The sequence below is a fragment of the Ascaphus truei genome, chromosome 1 (assembly GCF_040206685.1).
Source record: "Ascaphus truei isolate aAscTru1 chromosome 1, aAscTru1.hap1, whole genome shotgun sequence".
In the NCBI taxonomy this organism is placed as follows: Eukaryota; Metazoa; Chordata; class Amphibia; order Anura; family Ascaphidae; genus Ascaphus; species Ascaphus truei.
The window spans coordinates 54,252,103-54,264,576 of record NC_134483.1 but is presented as its reverse complement, the minus strand read 5'-3'; the positions used below and the strand labels follow the sequence as shown (position 1 = coordinate 54,264,576).

The 12,474-nt window shown below is 38.8% G+C and overlaps 1 protein-coding gene across 2 annotated transcripts in view; it reads left to right on the top strand.

The window, feature by feature from the left end:
• Positions 1-518: 518 nt before the first annotated feature.
• The window catches only part of GDNF (glial cell derived neurotrophic factor), a 31,471-nt gene continuing 19,515 nt past the window's right edge, over positions 519-12,474 (top strand). The window contains exon 1 of one of the 2 annotated variants that reach the window (XM_075588462.1): positions 519-568. In XM_075588462.1, the coding sequence (XP_075444577.1) occupies positions 562-568 (7 nt within the window). In that variant the 5' untranslated portion in view covers positions 519-561. Of the gene's footprint in view, positions 569-5,860; positions 6,598-12,474 lie in introns of those variants that run through there. The other variant, XM_075588468.1, reaches the window with a different exon arrangement.

Below are 12,474 nucleotides of genomic sequence, written 5' to 3'. Positions count from 1 at the left end.
CTGCTCACCTGAGCGATAACTTAACTTAGATATCCCTGACTCAGGGTTGGAAGTGGCTTTTCCACTCCCAACAACAAAACAAGGTACTTTTGCAGTCTTACACAAATGAACAGAAAGATTGAACCTGTTTGGGGAAGAGGCTTCTCCCCTCTGTAGTTCAGCAGCCTTCCAGCCTCCTGGCTCTTGTGGAGAGACCAGAGCAAACAGGAAATCAGTCTTACATACCTGATTCCTAATTAGCATGACAGGTGACAGAAATCAGGCAGCAGACAAACTCTGGTCTGGATCTCTCATCCCTCAGTTCCAGCGCTTGCCAAACTGTGGGATGGAGTGTATGTATTATAAGGCTGCACTCCCAGGCCAAACAGGATAGAAACTGTCTAGTATCCTGGGAGCCCTATATACGGAATTTATTACCATCCCCTGGTTTCTGTCACACTACTTATATCCTACTATTAGCTACTTATATCCTACTATTAGCTACTTGTAACCTTTACTATCATATATTTCAGGCATGAGGTGATAAGATTTGTGGGCAGGGACTTCTTACTGAAAACTTCAATGCGCAGTAAGTACTGACTACATTACAGTACAATATAAGAAATATATCATTAGCGTATGTAAAGGAGAACTGTATAAAAATGTGCTAATAAGATCTAAACCTTAAAAGGGCCATCCCCACATAGCAGGCAAAAAAAAGAATGTATGTATTAATTTTAAACATCTTATTAATGTGATTGGTTTTCAAAGGGGGGGGATACAGTTTCTAATTTCTCTGGATACGCTTCATTTCAAAGTCATCTGATTAATTATTGTGCTTTGCCTTTAAAACACATTTTGCTTCCATCATTCATCAAACAAAACATGAAAGAGCAACTACTCGATTGGATAAATAGATAGTATAAATACTCTGAAGCATTTTGTTACTGTAAAGACATTAAACGTTGAAAAAAATATTGAATATTCCTACTTGTTTTGATTTGTATAAATATGGTATCAATCACCTACATTTAACCCATATGACACTGAACCCTTCAGTGTACTGTACATCTCCATCGCCCTAAAGGCTGGTGCCTGATGTGGTTCCCTAAGAGCTGCTCCCCTCTGCACAGGACCAGGGTGCTAAGGGTGAACATCTGCTTGTACAATGTGGAATGTCAACCCCACTCACTAGAATATTAATGACCCAAGAGGACAAAGGGCTTTAATTAACAGCTGCATTAAATCTGAACCTCTTCAGTGTACATCTGCATTGCCCCAATGGCGCACAGCCTTTGACGCAGCAGAAGGGCAGCCAAAGGGTGAGATCTGTTTGCTGCCATTCGCTGATGTTAAAGCTGCTCTATTTCAATCTGAATCTCACCAGACCTTTTATCCCCTGTACCCAATTTTCCAGCTCTGTCTGTCCATGAAATGTCTGTGAAGTGACTGTATAACCCTGTTCTTTTAATGTAACATATTGTTATAACTCTGTGCCCAGGGCATACTTGAAACTTAGGGGTAACTCTCAATGCATTACAGGTACTTCCTGGTAATTTAAAAAAAATAAAATAAATAGAGTTCCCTTTGGCCCTCAGAGGGATGTAATCTGCATACGCGCAATTGTCGCCCGTCCACTGGCGCTGAAAGGTTAAAATATCATATTTCATTAAAATTTTATGCCATTCTGAATTCAGGAAAGCAGGTTTGTATTTTTATCATTAGATGTTTGTGACAATATACTGCTGAAATACTTTTTTATAATAATAAAAATACTCTTGTGATACAGTAGCTATAAGGGAGGGAAACAGAATGACAGGTTGTGTAAGTGTGACATTGAATGAAGGATTTATGCAAGCACACATTCACTTCACATGACTCACTTTTTTTTGTGCATACTGTATTTAGCATTTGCACTGAAATGTCTGTGAGATGTAGGAAAATAACATTAAGCCATGAATATTAGTATAATCTATAGGGTCTGACCAAAAAATAGCACATATAATTAGTCTAGGTGTACATGAAGAATATCATCATTATTTTGGCTTGAACATTACGAGGACACTAAAAAGTAGCACTCAAAGGGTTAACCCCCTATGGTCCTGAATTCTGCATTGCTCAGACAGCTTGTTTTATCCAGCTGCCTCATGAGTGAATCTTCTACATAAACACATTGATTGTGCTCAACAAGTTGCCATGGTAACAGTAAACAACTAATGCCCCCTTTAAACAGCAATTCTTATGTGTTTCTTATAGTCTCCTAAATCTGTCTCAGCGTCTCTCCCGCTGAAATCCCTCTCCTGGCTTCCTATTAAACTCCGTATTACACACAAAATTCTCCTCACTTTTAAGGCTATTTACTCCTTTGCCCCTCCTTACATCTCAGCCCTAATTTTTCACTACACACCTACCCGACTCTAGCGTTCTGCTCTTCTGTCTACCCCTTTTGTATCTAAAGCCCTCTCCCACCTTAAACGGACTTCCCCACACCTCTGGAATTCTCTTCTCCTCTACGGTATATCCGGCTGGCACCCTCTCTATCCACCTTTAAGACCCATCTTAAAACCCACCTCCTTAACGAAGCATATGGGTAGCTCCGTGACTGATACTATAAACTTCATACATCGACCGTGGCCCCTTGCAGACGCACTTACCAGGACACCTTCCTAGTGTCTCTGTGCATTCTTCCTACTTACCAATTAGATTGTAAGCTCTTCGGGGCAGGGACCCCTTTTCCTACTGTTACTTTTAAGTCTCAAGCGCTCATTCCCACTATGTGTTATATGATTATGTCAGGTGTATTACTGCTGTGAAGCACTATTTGAATAAAGATATACATATATACCCGTAACCATGTGTAAATATGGAGCTCTACTAGGATCTTAATTCCAAGTGGTTCTTTTATATGCAAGAATAGTATTTCTTTTCCACACACAGAGTTAGTGTCCTTTAATCTGTTACAGAAGAGAGAGATGTGTTCTCCCCAACATGCAGGGCTCTGTGTATCAATGGGAAAATTCCATGACTAAGCTGTTACTGAAATATACCTGCGCCAGGCAGTGTCTATGTAATAATCAAAGTCGTGGCATTTCCGGGGTTGTCTGCGTCTGCCTGCAACGAGATGAAGTGTTTATGGAGCAAGTGGGAGGAATTAGGACGGAGTTACATTTGCTTCATAAATATGTCGTATTTGAGGCAGAAAACGTGTTTTTGACGAGCCGGCATCAGGGCGCGCGTAACTGTTGATTTCATAGAGCCCGCAGTGTATACGTTTCCTGGAATTCAGAGGTCTTCTCTTCCCTTTGCCATTGGGTATATATTATATACTATATTGAGAGAGATGATAGCAGAGTGACAAAATACTTAAGAAATATATCAATTCTGATGACTTATACTACAGTAAATCTGGGGGGAAAAAATACTGTATCACCTTCATTCTTATTCTAGTGTCTAAGCATACTGGACACCTAACAAGCTCCTATTGAACCCCCAAAATAACCACAACATATATATAAGCATATGAGTGTCACAGAGGAGTGCTACTGAGCATTGCAATATATATTTAAAACCAGAGACAGAACATAAAACCCAGACAGAGCTCAGTTTTAGAACATCCAGTGAAACTCATACACGGTACAGTGCCTAAATATATATGTATAAATATCTATTAAGTAAAATGGTCTTTTAGTTTGACATTTTTGGCCAAAATTGTTGTAAGCTCCTGAGCCAACTTCACGGCAGACCACAATTCAGGGGTCCCTAACGCTAATATAAATTCTTAGTAACCTGTGTAATAACAGGAAGAATGATTTATAGTAAATCTGTCAATATTAGTTGCAAAGTTCTAAGTCTGAATGAAGCCTTTATTAACCTGTACATTACCAGGAAAAGCACTCTGTATTAGAGTTGTCACAACCATCCTGCAAGCAAACAAGTCTGTGTTTTATGTTCTGTCTCTGGTTTTAAATAGTAACTAAGCATATCATACAAAATTACAATGTAAGGTATATGAGAAATATATATATTTATTTTTTTCTTCACAGATGCTATTAATATATTCAAAATATTCAAAACACACACATATAATATTCAGTTTGCACAACCCATACTACAGAAAATTTTAAGACATGCTCATTTCACCAATCCCATTTTAGTCTATGTAGCCTTGAAACAAACTCTTATGGTGTGTCCTGGGATTCTTACTTTCTATTTTTATTATGAACTGTAACAATGGAGAGATATCTTTTTGTAATGTCACGTGTTTGATCACTGTTAACATGCCTGCTGATTACTCAGGTGGATTTGACAGAGATAAAGTTGATGTAATTAAATGCTTAATAATTTGACATGAGTATGCCAAATAAAAATACAAATTGTGAGCACATTTACATGTCTCAGACAAGTCTGCAACCCTGCCTTTCTCCATTATCTCTTAGCATACAATGCTTCCACTGCAGCCAGGGATTCTGGGTAATGACATGCAAATGAGCACCTTTAGCAAACAAAGAATTAAAAATAGCCTTCTTACAGTATGGTGCATTCATTTTTCCTCTTAAAAAAACTTCCATTTTAACTTGGGATGAATGGAAAAATAAAAATAAACTACTTTTACAGTGTAGAATACTAAACAGTTTTTACTTTTTTTTTACTTTGTTTGTCTTATAATATCAATTATTAGCCCAAATTAAAAAAAAGGTATCACCTAATACTGAAGTACTCCTTTACTACTACATTAATACTATGCTGGGGCTCTTGACAAGCTATTTGAAGCTGCCTTGTTCGTCTGTTTAATAATGTATTGGCTTTAAAGGGACCTCATCCCTCCGGTCATACAGATATCCCACATACAGTGAAATAAATATAGACATGTAACCTGAGACTATTTACATACACTGTCCATAGCCTCCAGCTAGTAAAACAGAACAGGTAGTGTGAATGAGAGTCCTCTAGTTGAACGCAAGCTCAGTTTAGCACACACAGCATATTTTACACACATACTAAGTATGCTATAACCCAGCATTTGCAATTACATTATGTTTGTTTGGGTGCAACAGAATTAATAAAGCAGGAAGGGACAGCAGATCTGAAACAAAAACCCTTGTTAATTGGTAATTGTGCATTAAACTGGATGCACCTTTACTTTGCCAGCCGCAGCAGATTTTCCCATCTGTGTAAACATGTTGATTTGCATTGTTTCGTGTTCACTCCAGTGTCAACGAAACAATATTTATTTTATCATTGATAAGGAAGGAACACTACCAGACATAAAACATGACCAGCCCCAATTTGAATTCACCTTACATCTGAAGTGCACACATCCAGATATACAGTAATCTTAGGTCTCACCTACTGTTATCATGATACATTAACCCTAGGCTTTGGCATTAGGAGTTTGCATGAATTCCTGTATGACATTAAATAAAAATATTACTTGTGAGCACATTCACTTCTCTGACAGGTCTGCAACCTTTTATGTCTTAGCATACAATGCTTCCACTGCAGCCCGGGGCAGACCTGTCAGAGACATGTGAACGTGCTCACAAGAAATATTTGTATTTGCTGTACTTTATGGTGGAAGGTTTGGGGCACTGTTTTACCCACCATAGCTTATTTAATGTATGCTATTACATAGGCAATGCAATGCAGCTCAGGGGGAAGAATGCAAGCCATCTCCAGAAGCCTCCTTTACTGCATCCACAGAGTAAATGATATTAGAGACTGACTTCACCAAGCAGACATTTAGAAACTCTCTTAGACTGAAGAGGTCCTGAATGTGTTCATGCCTGAAAGCGAATCAGAGAAGTCCCCCAGAGCACGTCACAGGCAGGGAGCCTATAAATCCACCCCACTGCTGCTTCCATTGGCAAATATTTCCTTTCATATGGAGTGCACCACATCTGCACTCTGCTCTCTCTGCATTGGTTTGCTATCCAGCAAAGCTAGTGTTTCCAACACAGGACCCTTGCAGGACAAGTGCAGAGGATTAAAGAGGCTGTTCTCACGTTGTAAGGAGCTGGATGCCCTCACCAAGTTTGGATTGCAGAAGTAATCTGCCTTACTCTACACATTCCACTTGGATCTAATCTTGCTATGTGTCGAGATCCGTTTCAGGAGGAAGTCTTGCTTTTCACTAGCTAACAAGTCTCAAGCCTTGTGATCTAACTCCACTATCCAGTCTTGTTTTTACTTCTCAGCTGTTTTGCCTCCCCCTGATCCCTCTGGACCAGCTGCTGTTACAGGAGCCCTGATGTCTTCATTTGACTCCCCGCAGTTGTTGATGGTGTGTGTTTCTCAGATTCCTAGGGAGGATTTTAGCATCCAGAACCACGTTGTGCAGAAAGGCTGCTTCTTCTTCTGCTGATCTTGGAGGGAAGAAGGTAGCCAGGGTCAAGTCTCCACGAGAAGCTCTTTGGCCACCAGTCTGTCTGCAGCACAGCCCTCAACTTCTCATTGTATGCGCTGCAGTTCTGTACATTGAGCCCATGTGTGTGAACTTCTGCTAGAAGAACTTCTCATTAGGAGGATACCTGGGCAGCCAGCAGCTCACACATTTTCAGGAGGTCGGATTGTTTTTGGAGAGTTCATGTCCATCTTAGGGCTAAAGAGGCCAGACAAACGGTAGGTCTTTTGGGTGGCTTGGGTGTCCTTGGAGCAGAGGGTGGATCCTCACCTGGTTGATCAGTGTAGTTGAGCTGATATTTTGCTTTTTTTTTCAGGGCAATAAATACATGGACAGAAAGAAAAATATAACCCACATTTCATATATCTTCCGGTCTCACTTTAATTGTTTCACAGTCGGTGATGCCCAAACCATATTTGAGACCGCTTCTCATTTGCAGAGAAAGGGAAATAGTTTTACTTTTTAGTTTTAGTCTTTTTAAAGGCTGCTTTCCTGTTACTTTCCCTTCGTAGAGAGATACCAAATAACTGCTAATTACTGAGAATCAAATGAGATCTAATAGGAATATGTATGATTGGTGATCGCTATATATGATTAAAGTGCCGTAACCTGCTATGATACAACACCAGACATTTAAGTAAACAATGGGAGCAAGTTTTAAATTCTGCACTTCAAACTGTTACATTGTATTTTCCTTCCCCCCATGATAATTAAAATGTAAGAGACAGCAAGTGTGTTATTCTAATTGTATCCATGATGCTATGGGGACTAATATTGGCCATTAATGTTCCCTTTATGAATGGATTCCCTTTGATCTCCCGCTAAACATTTTAGGCATAGGAAAGAAGGTTACAGTACATACTGTACCAAATGTTCCAAAATTGCCTTCAGAAGAATCTGCACATTAAATACAGATTTGGCCAGGTAATGTGCTATTGATTGCTTCTTTTGCCATTCACTCCACATACTATATAACAAGTGCCTGGAGTTGGTGAAAGTGTTACTCATTTGTAACTGGTCCATGTGAGATGTGACATGTTTTGGCAGTACGTTTGATAACATTACACCGCTTTGTACATTATGGGTTTACAATGGCAGCCACATGTCTGGTTAAACATAAAGCACATTCTTTCTTAAATAGCACAGAACAGAATATTTGGATCCATCTCCCCCGTCACTGCCAGGGGGACCTGCAAATGGTTATTCTGCACTTCCAGTCAATCTGGAAATAAAAACGTTCAATACATAACATATTGAGGGCTTAGTGTTGGAGTGGCCAGAATCATATTACTGGGCCAGTCGGTACTGAAAGTATAATATGTCATGCATTTCAATATTTACCTATAGCCCTGTGCAGGTTAAACAAGTTTTAATACGCATATGCATAGAACACAATAGTCCTAAAAGAAACCAAAACAAATCACAAAAATAGAAGCAACTGTTATCGTTGATTGTAACTTTGAATGTTGCAGGGGAATGCATTCATTTTAACAAGAAGGATACAAATATAAACGTTTATGATATTGGACCTTTGCCTTTTTGGAATGATTTGTTTTTTCTCCACATGACAAACATCTAATGAAAAGCTCATGCAGCCTGTCTGTTCACTTCAGTGCTGCCATGAACCTCATACCACATAAAAGCACAGAGCACGTTATTATTGCAAGGTAGTAAGATTTTGGTTTTCCATATTTGTTCCATAATAAACTTGTTAATACTGGTTGCTAGAGCTACTGCACGCAAATAATTTGTTAGTCTGTGGCTGCAGGAGTATCACAACATAATACACTCCTAGTAGGAAACTAAAAGTAGCTTCTAATGATTCAGGCATTATTCAATATATGGTACAAGACTGGTAGGAAAACGCTTAATTAGATGCAGTCTGTACTTTATGTATAGTAATAGTGTAGTTATGCTGAAGAAGTCGTTCTATCCTGACCTCTAGTGCTCACTTTGGGGAACTGCATTAAACTATTGTCAGTACCCTCTTCACCCCTGAAAGGACGAATTGTATCGGGCCTTTATTTTATAGCAAGTATCATCATTATCTTCACTAGCTCTAACACAATAGCCTGTATTTACCATTAATATTATCTAACGTAGGAAACGAATGGTCAGAAGTTAATATTTGTAAAACACCAACATTTTAAAGTCTTACCCAGGGTTGGCCAATAACTCAGCCATAATAACTGAAGCCAATGATTGAGCCACCTGTGCTGAAGCAGGGTTAACCTGAAAACCTGACCTGTTGGTGGCCCTTGAGGACTGGAGTTCGCCACCCCTGGTGTAATCTAAATTGTGTAACACATGTTAAATAGGAAAATAGAAGTGTAATTGGTCCTTTTGCACATGTTACATGTTTTCTGTATACTAATGTATCTGACTGATTGATCAATAGGACAGTCTGCTGTCTCAGATTGTTTTAAAGTGATATAAAGGAAAATAGATTATGTATACCTAATAGCACGTGTTAACAATAATGATCAGATAATGTACAGTAGTATATAGTGTAAACTTGAAAATGTGTTGGGACATTACAAGAATTGTCCATGTAATACAACTCCTGAACTGCATTTTCATGTTTATATGCATATTAGATGACAATATACAGACAACCTAAATTATTCTCATTAGAATAGCTATGAATTTAGAAGACTATTCAATAATGTCAAAAGTAGGTAAAAGCACAGGTAAGGGGAACGGAAGTTAAATATAGAAATACACATTATTATTATTTAACCCTTTCATCTATGGAGGATGTGTATACCTGCTCAATGCAGTTACAACATACTATATGTCACCTTCCAGACATCAACTCTCTCAGTCTGTGATAGCTCACTCCACTGTCAGGTCTTGTGCTGCAATTTCACTTTTAGGGCTGATAGAACTGTACAATAGTCTTTGTGAATCCCAATCAGACTCCTACACCATCACATTACTTGCACTCTGCATGTTTACTGACCATTGGGCAGTTGAATGATCACCTGAACTGATGCAGTCTTGGCACCTGGAGCTTCCGCCATTAAATCCAAATAATAATCCGAGTTATTTTGCATCAGGGAAGCTGGAGTTTTATTGCTTCAGCCAGGAGCGCTCAGCTCCAGTCCTCAAGTCCCCCCAACAGGTCAGGTTATCCTGAAAACCTGACCTGTCAAAGGGGCTTGAGGACTGGAGCTGGGCACCCCTGGCTTAAGATATATAGCGTGAGCTCCCAACCCCATATCCATCTAGGAAATGTGTTTGCTCAATTAAGTAGCCAAAGATGCAGTTCAAGTGATTGGCATTAAAGTCTTGTACTGTATTTTACAACAACAAACATACCCCATTCTCCGCACTGACCCACCTTTACCCGCCCCCTTTTTCTCTTTTCTCTACCCTCAAATAGTTCTACAAATAAAGGGTTGAAAATAAAACGGTAGTAGTTACCAAATTGGATTGTCAAGCGAGGTATTTGTTTTCTTGACAGCTCGACGACCATATTATTCGTCATAATAAATGTCCAAGGGATGCGTCACAATCAACAGAAAATGATATTTCATCCTAATCTGCTGTAATGCAGCAAAACGTCCCCCCACGCAGAAATACGAGCGACATAAAATATCAATTATAATGCTAGCGAGCACATAAGAAATGTCATGTATGAAATAATGTCTACTCCGCACCCCTAACTGGTAAATCCCTCACTGAACTAAAATAAATATTATTTTGAACCCTTTTTTTCTATATAGGATGGCAGCCATATCACTAAAAGTAGTTAGCTGGGGTAGTTGCCCCCTAAGACATCCTTGTGTGAGGCTTTTAATTGGCATCGCCACTGTATTAATGGCAAGTGTAGCTCTAACCTTATCACTGTCTGAAATTCAGGAGTCTGTAATGTGATAATGGGGTATTTTTGTGGGGGATCCCAGGGACACTGAGTTCTGTCATATTTATTTGGGGGGTGGGGGGGAATAGACAATACCGTTCTGTGGCTAACAAAATGCTTTTATTTGTGCGAGCTTTCGAGATACACTGATCTCTTCTTCTGTTGGTATTGATATTATCAATGGATAAAGCAGAAAGGGCTTAACTTAAAAACAGTGCATCTTGGAATGTTATCTAATGATTATATATATATATATATATATAATCATTAGATAACATTCCAAGATGCACTGTTTTTAAGTTAAGCCCTTTCTGCTTTATCCATTGAAATATATATATAGTTTAGGAAATTATTGATCTGGAATACTTACTGGGAATTGATAGGCACCTTTTGTACCACCTTTCATTGTTAAAAGCTGTATTATTTATCATAGTTGAGATAAATACATAAAACGCCGTCGTGTGCAACATAATAATACAAATATCAACAATCTTTAAAAGAATGAATGATGAAACCACAAACCATGTGCTGGAATGATAAGTTGTTTAACTGATCCAGAAAGCACTGTTTAACTTCTCTATGTGAAATGCTTTGGTGCTATTAATCCAACATCTGTAATTACAAATGATGTAGTGCTTAATAAATGTATCCATAATACTGATGGGGGCAAGACAAGTTGAGTTGTCAAAAGACAAGCTCCTGTTTTGGAGCTCAGTATACGTAAACTAGGGATTTATTTCTGTGGTGTCAGGGCTGTATATTAAGGATTAAGGGCTAACATGAGCAAACATGAATGTCTAATTCTGCTTGTGTATTCAAGGGTCCCACTTGCATACACATGGCTCTCATTTCAGGATATCCCTGCTTCTGCACAGGGGGCTCAATCAGAGGCTTATGACTGAGCCACTTGCGCTGAAGCAGGGATATCCTTAAAACCTGACCTGTTGGTGGCCCTTGAGGACTGGAGTTGGCCGTTCCTGCTGTAGGGCTTCCCACGCAGAATAATTTCTTATTGTAAACTTGGCTTTTACTGCAGACTTCTTGATATGCAATGACTTTGTGAACGTTTCTGAATCCAAGCTCCACTGGGATTTCCAGCATGGTTTTTGGAATAGGGTTTCCAACATTGAATAATCAGTAGCCTCTATTTAAAACATTTACCTTTGACTGAACAAATAACGTCCCGTCCATTGTGTTTATGGATGTTTGTCACAGGTTGTGGTAGATTTTAATGAACCAACCACATCCAGTAGTTCATCGTAGCCGTAATAATGTGCAGAGAGCTGGTCTGTTCTTCTCTATGTGTGGTTTTACAGTACTTGTTAATATGGAGAAAATACATTTCAATGCGCTATATGGCATCTCCAACTTTTAAGAAATATGCATTGTTATACTTTAGATGTTAACATGGATCTTATGAATAACCTGTTTTTTAGACTTAAAAACTGAAAGCTTCAAGACCATCAGACCAGGAGCTCTCATTACTTCATTTATCATGTTAGTCATTCAATTGTATGAAAACCAGAGTGCACACGGTTAGGGATAACGATAACAGTACAAATACACTGTACAGCAGAACTATAAAGCATTACAAACTGGAGAAATAGGAATGAGTAATGAAAAGCTAATTTTAGGGTAGAACTCCAAATCAAAACAAACCCATGCAAGTCACAATGCTTCAGAAGATGTTTACAGAAGTCAAGTAAGACCAAAGACATATCAGGAAATGATGAGATGCAGTAGTTGAGAGATGCATGTAGCTGAAATACCAATGCAGAGAAAGGAAAAATGATAGTGTTTGCTTCATTCCCAAACGCTGTAAATTCTTTTCATGTAACTTGTTTGTACAGGGGATCTCACGCTTTTTTTTTTACTCTAGGGGCAGATGACACATCCCCAAACAATTTAGTGCGAGGATTAGAAACAAACCTTCTGTACTAAGTAAATCGCAGAAGTGGAAAGTGATTATTTTCTTTGAAGATCTTAATACATTTAGAAGGAATTTTTTCTTGCCTATCACATATCTGGGTTTGCATTTTGTCTTCTATAAACACCGCCTAACTCAATATTGTACAGGATAGTGGCCGTGCAGAAGAATGTGTGTTTATCTGAATGATGAGGTAGCACTCCCGGCGTTCGCTTCAATCTCTTGTTGGAAATATAGTCCCTGATAAAATGCACACGTTTTTAAAGTGGTTTGGGTTCTTATTAAGGAGTTTAGTGAAGCTGG